This window comes from Pterocles gutturalis, unplaced genomic scaffold (genome assembly GCF_000699245.1).
Source record: "Pterocles gutturalis isolate BGI_N339 unplaced genomic scaffold, ASM69924v1 scaffold6053, whole genome shotgun sequence".
NCBI classification, from domain to species: domain Eukaryota; kingdom Metazoa; phylum Chordata; class Aves; order Pterocliformes; family Pteroclidae; genus Pterocles; species Pterocles gutturalis.
The window spans coordinates 10,578-21,459 of NW_010120381.1; the positions used below are offsets into that span (position 1 = coordinate 10,578).

The 10,882-nt window shown below is 49.9% G+C and overlaps 1 protein-coding gene across 1 annotated transcript in view; it reads left to right on the top strand.

Moving 5' to 3' along the window:
* Positions 1-1,706: 1,706 nt before the first annotated feature.
* Positions 1,707-10,882, top strand: part of PDLIM4 (PDZ and LIM domain 4) — a 28,600-nt gene continuing 19,424 nt past the window's right edge. Inside the window, exons 1-2 of the mRNA XM_010076883.1 lie at positions 1,707-1,858; positions 9,760-9,844. Coding sequence (XP_010075185.1) covers positions 1,731-1,858; positions 9,760-9,844 — 213 coding nt within the window. The 5' untranslated portion in view covers positions 1,707-1,730. The remainder of the gene's footprint in view (positions 1,859-9,759; positions 9,845-10,882) is intronic.

Here is a 10,882-nt window from a genome sequence, read left to right on the forward strand (position 1 = left end):
CTGCTGCTGTTTGCTCTGAGCTGAGTCACAGGGGAGCCCAGAACAGGGGGGAAGGAGGCCAGGCAGGATTTTTTAGAGCAAAATAGCCCGGCTGAAGCTATTGAAGGGCAAATGGCAAATGCTGATTTACTCTGACAACCCAACAAAGGGCTTAATTCGGGCTGCCAGTTCCACTTAAATGCAAAAAGTGGTTGGAGCTCCTCAGACACCTTCAGGTTCATGTTCCAGGGGTATCGTGGCTGTAGTCACACAGGGACCGGTGCAGCAGGTCCGTACACCGGGTGCTGGTTGTTTGGCCTCAGTCCCATGAGCAGCCCCAGTGCGACCCACAACGGGCTTTGGTGTTCAGGTTAAACCCTCTTCCAACTCCCAGAGAGAGTAGAACTGGAAAAAACAGATCAAGATGGAAAGAGGGAGGTGTGTGTGCCTCCCTTCCTGCCTGTTTGATGCTGGACCACGGTGGTCGGGGGGTTATAGGGTCTGTGGGGTGATGGCTGGGCACTTGGTCTCAAGGTCTCTGAAAGACCATATGTGTTCTTGTTAGCACCTGGTTGCCCCCACTCACCGATATAAGCTACATTGGAGGGGAGATTGTAGAATCACAGACTGGTTTGGGTCAGAAGGGATCTTAAAGCCTGTCCAGTGCCACCCTGTGCCATGGGCAGGGACACCTCCCACCAGCCCAGGTTGCCCAAAGCCTCATCCAGCCTGGCCTTGAACCCCTCCAGGGGGATGGAGGACAGAGCAGGGATCCTGTTTCTTGGATATTTCAAGCAGGGTGGGATGGAGCAGAGACCCATCACCTGGGATGGGGGATTATACCCAAGTAAATTGAGACTAAACAGAGTCCAAGCACCATTGCACTCTAGCAAGATGTGAATAACCAAAAGTCAGGCACTCTGTACTTTCTCACTTGATAAACCATGTGGTTGGGTAGCAGAGAGTTAGCAGATGCTCTGAATGACAGAAGAGGAAATTGGAGGGCAAGCACATAGCTATTAAGAGTTTAAACAGACACATTTACCTGTCCTGCCTGTGCCTTGCATCATTTGTTATTATTGCAAAAATTAAAAACATATTTGGGCTGATGTAAAAGAAATTGTAATTTCTTGAGAAACGCTTTTATGGGCTGCAGGATTGGTCTGATGGCTGACCACAAACAGTACCTGGACCTGTCATTAGTTCCTCAGGAAAGAAGTTATGAGTTTTGTAAGGTTCTGGCATTCCTACAAAACCAGAAGGAAAGAGTTGTGGAGACTTAACGAGCTGCATGATATTCCATGCAGGGCTAGAAAGAGATGAATTGTTTGAATGACGGTCAGGAAAAACTGATGTCAAATGTAACCTCTCCGCAGGAAGCGATTAGGGTGACCGTGCTCAGCTTCTAGTTATGCAGCTGGCCAAAGAGGAGGGTTGTGTGTGCTCTTTGGGGATTGACTCTCACAGCAGGATTTGAGTCCTGCAATCCAAAGGAGTCTAAAGCATCCCTCTTGAAAGAGGGTGTTGCATCAGTTTAACCAAGAGATAAATCTGAAGAGAGGACTTGGTCACACACTGACAGAAGTGCATTAACTGTTGCTGTGTGGCCCTCGGAGAACTGGCACTGACCTGAGATATCCCCTTTTATCTGCTGCTTATTCCACAAAACTGGACTTTTGTAAACCCAAGCATTCTTTTAAGTAACCCTTTTATTTTTCCCTGCCCAGATTAACCCTGGCAGCAAAGCAGCCATGGCCGACCTGTGCCCAGGAGATATTATTCTGGCAATTAATGGAGAGAGCACGGAGAACATGACACACCTAGAAGCGCAAAACAAGATCAAAGCATGCATGGACCAGCTGCTGCTCTCCGTGAACAGGTAGGTGCTCTTGTGTTTGATGTGATGTTGTGGATGCCCCATCCCTGGAGGGGTTCAAGGCCAGGCTGGATGAGGCTTTGGGCAACCTGGGCTGGTGGGAGGTGTCGCTGCCCATGGCAGGGGGTGGGACTGGGTGGACTTTAAGGTCCTTTCCAACGCAAACCAGTCTGGGATTCTATGTTTCTATATGCCTTGGTCACCTTGGCTCGTCTCTTCTGCAGAAGGCTTGTGTCTGGCCCTGGGGCAGATCTGCCCTTAGGTTCAGTTCTTGGTGCATCCCCATGGTCCATGGAATTGTTCTGCATTTTTAAAACCAGTGAGACAGTGAAAAAGATACTGATACAATAAATGGGTCCAGTTCATTTATATAAGTCTGGATTCTTGCTTGCACCTCGCGAGGCTATTGCGGGCTGTGAGCTGGGTCAGATCCTTCATGACAATGGAGGTTTTATTGACTCTGGCAGGAGTAGCCCAGGGACCAAAATCTCCTTTGGTTGAAGCCTCCCACATCATTAACATCCACGTATCATTTTCCTAAATGTCTGTTCAATTAATATATTTTAGAAAGTCCCACCAAATACACTTTTTAAAGAATATTTCAAAACAAAATGAAGGCTTGGGGTTGCTTTATTTGCTTTCCATTGGAATTAGTTCTGTAGCTGAAGGTTCCTAATACAAATCATAGATTATCCCTTTAAAATGAATGCTCCTTATAAGGCTCACAAGTGACTAATGTTATCTGTAAGAGATTTAAATAAGTTTATACAATTTTCCACTTCAGATTAAAAAGGCATTTCCTGCTATAAAGAGCTATCATTTACTGTTTATACTTCTCTTGGAAAACACATCATTTCTGACTAGAAGCCTGGACAGCAGCAAAGGAGTGGTGCCGTAAATGGAGCAAAGCCTCGTTGGCTCCTCGTGGTTCATCAGACAGTGATGTCCAGGCTGCCTGGCTGGAGCGGAGTCCCCTGAGCTCAACCTGTGCTGTAGGGATGATGTGGCTTCAGCAGTAGGAAAGAAGGGAAAAAGAAAAACAAGAAAACACTTTGTGCAGGTAGAGTTTCCCATCACCAAGGTGGACAGTCATTTTCCTGTCCCGTAGGAGCAGTTTCAGGGAGACTGGACAAAAGCTCCCTTCCTGGCTTTCTGTGGGCTGCTGGAACTCTCGTTGGAAGAGGTGGAATTCCTCGTGTAGAGACAGAAGGTTTTGGTGAGCTACCAGCTGTTGAGGTGGTTTGGCAGCAGAAGAACTTAATCGGGAGTTAGAATAAAGCTTTGCTGAATGCAGCTTCCACCTGCGGCGTGGCGGCGTTTTATTGTTGTGTATGAGGGTTTCTACTGTGGGGAATTTATGGTCTGAGTTCCCACTTCTACACCTTGTTTTAGCCACCGATACCAATTAGCATTTGTTTGTTGGCTGAGATCGGACCCACTTGAGTTCTCCTCCGTGGGAGGCAGGCGCCGTGTCCTCGTGGGTGGGAAGGGGTGCTTGAATCTTGCTGGTGGCAGCTGGGACCACGCTGGTGGTGGTACCTGCCATGTCAGAGTATCTCCAGGAAAGTGCATCTCCTCTCCTAAGAGGTGGCTTCCTGCATGGACATGGGACAGGGGTTTGGTCACACTGGTGCAGTTCCACTTCATCACAAGAGGAGCAAGCGGAGGTCTTGCAGCAGTGCTGGTGTGTGCCTTGGTGGGGTTAAGGATGATCTGTCTGTGTAGTTTCCCTGAGATGCAGAAATGTTCACTAACGACCTTGTGGTCATCTAGAAGCTGCTGTGGGGAAGACTTCTGGCAGCAGGAGGGTCTGCGGCGTCGGGTTGGGTTTGCCCAACTACACCTGCCAAGGCGGATATCCTCAATGGCGAGACCTCGCAGTGTGTCCAGGGGAGCGGTGGGTTCTCTAGAGCAGGTGTTGCTGGCGATGGCCCGCAGGGTCTGTGGGTGAGGTGGCCTGGGCTGTGCTAGGCAGGGAGGTAGGCAAGAGGATTGCGGTGGTTTTGTCAGGCCTTAAAGTCTACATAAATGCAGATTTTAAAGGCTCTCATAGGCAAAAAAAATGCTCAGGCTTCTGCAAGACAGGAGCAGACAGGAGCTGGTGATGGTGAGGAACGGTTCAACGCGGGGTGGCTCCTCTCGAGGAGGAGGTTGCACTGTTGGGTTGGTTGGGCAGCTCCTTCAAGAGCAAAACACACCTTGGCTGAGCCCAGAGAAGCCCGTGGGAGTGGCTTTTGTTCTGTTTTTCCTATCAAGAGAGTTTATTTTTTCTACAGTAAGGACAGCAGCTCCAGTCATGCTTTATTAGCTCTATTTTTAGTCTGGCCCAAAGTAAGTGCTCAGTGACATGGCTCTTGGATTCTCTCCTGTTTCCCGAGTGACCTTTTGGATCCAGACTACTCTGCCCAGCCGTTGCTCATCGCTGGATGCTGATCTGGTGCTACCTCCTCTGTGTGAGCAGATCCCTGCTCTGGGACCTGCCTCTGGGAGAGCAGGGTGACCCAGTGCTAATGAGGGAACCGCATCCTGGGGTGGTGACGGGGGGGATTTTGGGTCCACATCCACCAACTGCCATCTGTAATAGCTGTGATCACTGCCCTGCACTCTGCCATGAGGCTGAGCTCCAGGAAAGCCCCACAAGCAATGGGTTAGCATCTGTTCCCCCAGGCAGGAGGGTGCTCTCCCAGCAGCATCCTCCCTGGAGGGTGCTCTCCCAGCAGCAAAATAGAGTTTGCGAAGCAACACAAGGGTGGTGGTTGTTTCGTTTGTTTTGTTTTTTTAATAAGTGTGTTTGTCTGAAATATACAGCAGTCGAGCTCGTTACTTCAAATAGATCTTTAGTGAAGGTGTATGAAATTTGACGTTAGTTCTGTTTCACCCCCTCCAGCCGGGTGTGCGTGCCGAGGGACTGCAGGGAGCTGGGCAGCGAGCCTGGCAGCGATGGGCTTCCAGCCTTCTGGTGCCCTCTGGGCTTCTTCCATCCCCTGCCCTTTCTCCATGAACCCTTGACATTATGCGTTACCAACAAAGAACAAGATTGGTTTTGTTTTCAAACCATGGTCAGTAAATGCCCATTGACTGGAAAGTTCAGTAGAAGCAAAAAAATAAAAAAAGTAAAGCAGCACAGTAGCTTTTCTGTTCTGAAATGGAGGAGAGGAAAATCCTCATCAGCTCCCAAAAGGAGTTGATTTCTGTAACCGATGCTCGTGTGGGTACGGATGTAAGGTGCCTGAGCATCCCTGTGACAAGGGATGGGCAGTCAGGTCATAGTTAATGGCTCTGAAATGCAAGGCCAGGGGTTCAAGTGGGCTTGGTAAGGCTGGAGCAGTGCCTGGCACCTGGGCTGGTGCTGATGGAGATGTAGCAGGATGGTTCGGGGTGCCCTGGTGATAATCAGCCTGTTCCAGCATTGTTTGCCCAGCTGGTGAATCCCAAGCCAAGGGAGCATCTGCAGGGGTGGTGAGGGCAGGGATGCGGCAGCTGGTTGGAGAAGATTCCAGGTGTTAGGCAGCCCTGGGAATTATTATCCACAGAAACGTGGTACGGTGGTGTTGGTACTTAGCCACCAAATGTATGCGTTTGACTGGAGGCCAAGGATTTCAGAGTTTTAAATAATGTAAATGTGTGGATAAGGATGGTGGCATGGTAAAGCTTGTTTGGTTTTGGGTTTTTTTCTGACTGTGGAGTTGTCTCTAAGTCACACAAATGAAGAAATTCCTTATCAGGCAAAAAGGGTGCTTTCTGGCTCCTCCACCCTGGGACTAATGCGTTCGTATTCCTGTGATGAGCAGGGAAGGATTCACATGTGCTGGGAGACTTTTAATTTTTAAATCATTTTTATGCTGTTTTTCCCAGTCCAATCCAATCTTCTTTTCAAATAGCAGCTGTGTAAAGCCCTGCCCAGTTTGGGGGTCTGGGGGCTGTTTTGCCCTGTGCAACCCTGGCAGAGCAAGGGCAGGGGGCTGAGGAGGAAGCAAGCCAGTGTGCATGGGCTGGGGAAACCCAAATGCCTTTACAGATGGCAGTGGTGTGCAGCGCTGCACTAGCAGCACGGATCCGATTTTTTGTCATTCGCTGGAGACTGAGCAACCAAACCCAAGAGCAGAAGTGCAGGGAGTCTCGCAGCCGTGATCCATGCAGGATGGATAACCAGAGCCCCCTTCCCTGGTGATGTGGTGTGCAGAGAACCAACACGCACTGATGCGTCGTTAGGGTTCTGCTGAGTCTGCTCGGAGAATTTGATCATGAAGTTTTTCTGTTTATTTCTGCTCTCAGTACAGAGATGGCAAATTTCTGGAAGCTTCTAAAAGAGAAAGCCCTGCAAATGAGTCTGCTGGATGCGTAGCCCCAAAACTCCCTGGAACGTCCTGCAGCTGATGTTCTTCCGAGCCCCCTCCTGCCTTCCCCAGCTCCTGGAGGCTTTGCCGGGCTCCGTTTGCTGCGAGCGGCGCAGGCACGCTGCTGGGCAACGGGAAGGATGACCATGTACGATGTTCTTGAGTTTCCAGTAAAAGTGCAACTGAAAAAGTGAATCACAGCTTCCCTTGTGGGGCTCCTCGAGGACTCAGAGAGAGGAAAGCCGGCAGCTTTCCAGAGCCTAGATACACAGCAATGGTTTCAGCCAAGAGGAATGAAGGAGGAGAAATTTTGCAGCTTCTCCTCTGGGTACCCTGGGTGAGCTGGGTCCAGCGGGGTGCTCAGCTGAGCTCAGCTCTTGTTCCCCAGCCTGGGCAAAGCCTTATCTACCTGGCACAGCAGGCAAAAGCCCCCCATCAGGCTGTGGGGATGGATCCATCGCCTTCCAGTCATCACGGCCAGGATCATTCCTGGGGAGTTACCAGCTGTAGCTGCTCCTGGGCTCGGTTCAGCTCCTAGAAGGCTAGTGGCCGCACTGGTAATAAAAATCAGTTGTGACCATACTGCTGTGCCATCGTGGGAGATGAACAGGGTTCAGGAGATGGGCAGGAACCTGGAGTCACCCCCCAGAAGGGACTGTACAGACTGGGGTGCAGTACAGGGATGTGGATGTTCTGGGGGGTTTGAGTCGCTGTCACCTGCTCACACCTGCATGGCTGCACAACAGCAGCGTCCTGGCCACAGTCTGGAGCTCTCCCAAGGGCTAAATGTTAGTTTGCGAGGGGATGGAGCAATTAGAAATTTAATAAGACCCGGGAATTCTTGCAATTTAAAAGCAGCTCTACAAATGTGGAGAGCAAGGCTTGCAGATCATTACCAGGTGAAAAAACATTTTGGTAAAATATGGCAGCATATGCGAGTAATCTTTGGAGAATGATGTTGAGTCTCTTCGGAAACAAATCGTGGGATAAAAGGTGTCTGCAACTTTTTTTTTTTTTTAGTTATGCCTTGTTAATGGGTCTGTTTCCCATGAAGCCCCGTGTGGAAGGCCTCGCATTAACCTAGGTCAAGTTATTATCTTAGGATTGTCCCGGCAGCCGTTAAAACAGAGGATTGTTAGTGCAGTGTAATGCTTTCCACATCATGGATTTTAATCCCCTACAACACATCTGAAAACACTTTTCCCGTCCTCAAGCTGTAAATTAAACAACTCGGAACATTTGAGCACGCCGTCTGATGTCTCACCCGTTACGCTAGAAAAGTGGGATTAGTTTTTGCTGTTGCCCAAACACAAAGCTCTGACTGTTGGTAGCATGAGCCTGAAAGGTTGGCTTTGGGGTGGTCACCTCCAGGTCCCCGCTGCTCTGGGGTTTGCTCAGCTCCCATCCTGGGGAGACTGCAGGGGAAGCCCCCCTACCGCTGGTCCTGCTGGGGATGTGGGCGCAGGGGTGTCCTAGCTCCCATCCTGGGGGTCTGCAGGGGACCCCCTCTGCTGCTGGTCCTGCTGGGATGTGGGCACAGGGGTGTCCCTGCTCCCATCCTGGGGGTCTGCAGGGGACCCCCCCTGCTGCTGGTCCTGCTGAGATGTGGGCACAGGGGTGTCCCTGCAGCCAGGCTGGGGTGAGGGCTCAGAGCATCAGCCCTTCTGCAGGAGCTGCCCGTGGCGTCCCACCCTTGGGTGGTCACGTCTTCATTATTTCAGATAACCTCGTGTTCTGCTGTTCCCGTGGAAAATAGGGAGTCTCCTTGTGCCAGCAGAAATGCTCATTGAACATGCAACTTGCGTTTCTCTTTGAGGCTGGTGTTTCTCCCAGTCTCCTTTGTTTGCCTTTCAAACTGGAACCTAAATTGTGCCGGATCAGCTTCATCTCAGAGGAGTTCAGGTGGAAGCTGGGGCTGGGGTGAGCCCGGCTTTGCTCAGGCTGTGGCTGGAAGCTGCATGAGGCTGTCCTGCTTCCACCAGGGACTCTTGGTCGCTCTGAAGAGCTGTCAGTGAAGCCTTGAGTTTAATCATTTAAAGCACCAACTACAAATGGGCTTTGCACACAAACCTGTGCCTGGCTGTGTCTGTCATAAGGGTGAAGATGCCTAGAATGACTTTTTGGAAAGCAAAAACCAGTTATCCCATCAAAACCAGTTGGACAGACCAACTTAATGTGAATTGTCCCAGCTTAAAAAATTAAGTAAAGATGATTTATCAGAACAAGACATCTAGCTGTGAGGGGGTATGTTATTCGCTGTTGAAAAAGCTGCAGTGGTAGTACTGAGTTGTTGTTTGGAACAAAAATTACCTCAGATCCTCAGGGGATGGATCCAAAGCCAGCAGGAGTCTTTTCTTTTGATAGGTTTTGGATCAGCCCCTGAGTTTGTAAAGGCAGGTTTGTATGCTGACTGCTTTAGATGCAAAAATACCAAAGGTAAAAATTCATCTCAAGGATTCCTGGGTTAAAACCCTGCTCCTTATTGTTCAAGCTTGGACTCTGCAGATGATTAAACCAAAGCTGAACGTGGTACATGGCAGGGGCCAGAGTCCGATGAAGGATACTTGGTCGTGATCTGTGCCAATCGGAACGAGCCCTCCCGTGTTTAAGTGGTGTGTGAGCAGATTCTGAGGATAAATGGAATAGGTCGCCTTTGAAAATTTTATCTTCTATTTCATGCAGTTTCTATCTCCCAGCTCAGCCTCTTAGCACTCAGAAAAGCTCCTGTATGTGCCTGCTGGACCCTGCCCGGGCTCCTGCAGCTCCCGCATGCCCCGAGCATCCCAGCCATGCCCTCAGACACCTCTGGGGGAAAAACTGATCAGGCACACGGAAAATCTTTGGACAGTGGCAGCGTCCTGCTCTGCCTTGGCAGGGCTGAAGACGCAGTGGTGAATGGAAAATGTATTTTTAGGACTTTTTCTATCTGGCACCTGTGGTGAAAGGCTCAAGATGATTCATACAGGGTCACATTAGCTTTCTTGAAAGGCATTTATGTAAAAATGGTCTAGTACATAGACCTGCCAGGGAATGCACATATATATGTGTATATATATACATGCACACACACACATGTATATATACACACACATAATCAGAATCCATTTTAGGACTCAGGGCCAGAATAAAGGGGCAAAGCCAGGACTACGCAAAACAAGAACTGCCACAAGCCTGTCTTACTGATTTCTTGAACTGAAATGAGGTTGTGTCTTAAACTCCCCACCAAGCTGAAGCCTGCACTACAAGAATAGTTTTAAGTTTCATGGGTTGAATGGCGTGGAACTGGCATCTTCTCTATTTACCGTTGTACTATTTCTGAGGATAATTTTAGACAAACACATGTATATATTAATTCCCTGGCAGGCCTGTATACTATATATATGTTTGGTGGTTTGTGTTTGTTTGTTTCATTTTTTGGGTTTTTTTCAAGAAATCAGTTTTATGTTGTTTGTTTTTTAGGTTTTTTGGGGTGTGTTTGGTTTTTGTTTTGTTGGGGTTTTTTTTGTTTTGTTTTGTTTTTTTTTAAAAAAGCAATTTAAGTTGAGTTTCCTTAATTTCCCATTGCAGAGCCGAAGGGAAGACCTGGTCAGTCCCTGTTCTGGAGGACGGCAAAGCTCAGGCATACCGGATCAACATCGAGCCAGAACCGCAGGTACGGCAGCAGCAGCCCTGCGCCCGGGCTGGTCTCCCAGCTCGCTTTTTCTGGGGAGAGGAGATCCGTGTCTGGAGTCGGGAAAGCTCTCTGCTCTGCCTGCAGTGCTTCCAGAGGTTCCGGAGTTTGTGTGGTTTCAAAATGTTATGGGTTTTGGGCTTTTCCGTGTGGGTCTTGCTGTGCTTTCCTTGGGCTGCTGTCCTGGTTTGGGCTGGGATGGAGTTCACTTTCTGCACAGCAGCTGGTGTGAGGCTGTTGGGGTTTGTGCTGGGGAGAAGCTGGTCACACACTGATGGGCAGAGCTGCTGCCAGGACGGTCAAGGACTTTCCAGCTTCTCTGCTGTGCCCGTGTCTGCAGGGGCAGGAGGAGCTGGGAGGGAGCTTCTGTGAATCCCAGGATTCAACCCAACCTCAGGTTTAGGATTGAGACCAAATTGTCCCAAATTGACTTTTTAATGGCCTCTTCTTTTTTTTTTTTTTTTTTCCCCTCACTCCCTTCTCTTCCTTCTCTCTGTTTTGCGGAACTCTTTTGTCTCCAGCTCTTTTTCCAAGACCCTTCTGGCAGCACTCTGCCTGCACCCTGCCCTGCCTTCCCCCCTCTGGTCCGATTGCTGCGATGAGGGCAGGGCAGCACCGTTCCCAGCAGCAGCCTGCTACTAGGGTGTGGATGGATCTGAACAGGTCTTTCCTACCCACCTCTTGACTAATGGCTTGTTAGCAAGGTCAGAGATGACTCTAATTCTCCTTTGGCCCCTCAAAGGGATGAGGAACAATGTCTCCTTCTTCCCTTTCTGCCTCTGAGTTACCCAACGGGTGGGTTTTTGGGTGTACTGGCCCGTGGTGGATGCTGCAGAGGTGTCTGGGGAATGAGGAGGGGATGGGGCAGGGGGACCTTCTGCTGTCCTGCTCCTCCTCGGATGGGTGCTGAGCTGGTGCGCGTGCTGCAAGCCTTCCCAGGGACGTGGGGCGGTGGATGGCAGGAGGGAAGCTGCTGAGGCTTCTCCCAGCTGCAGGTTGGCCAACACCTCAGAGCAGCAG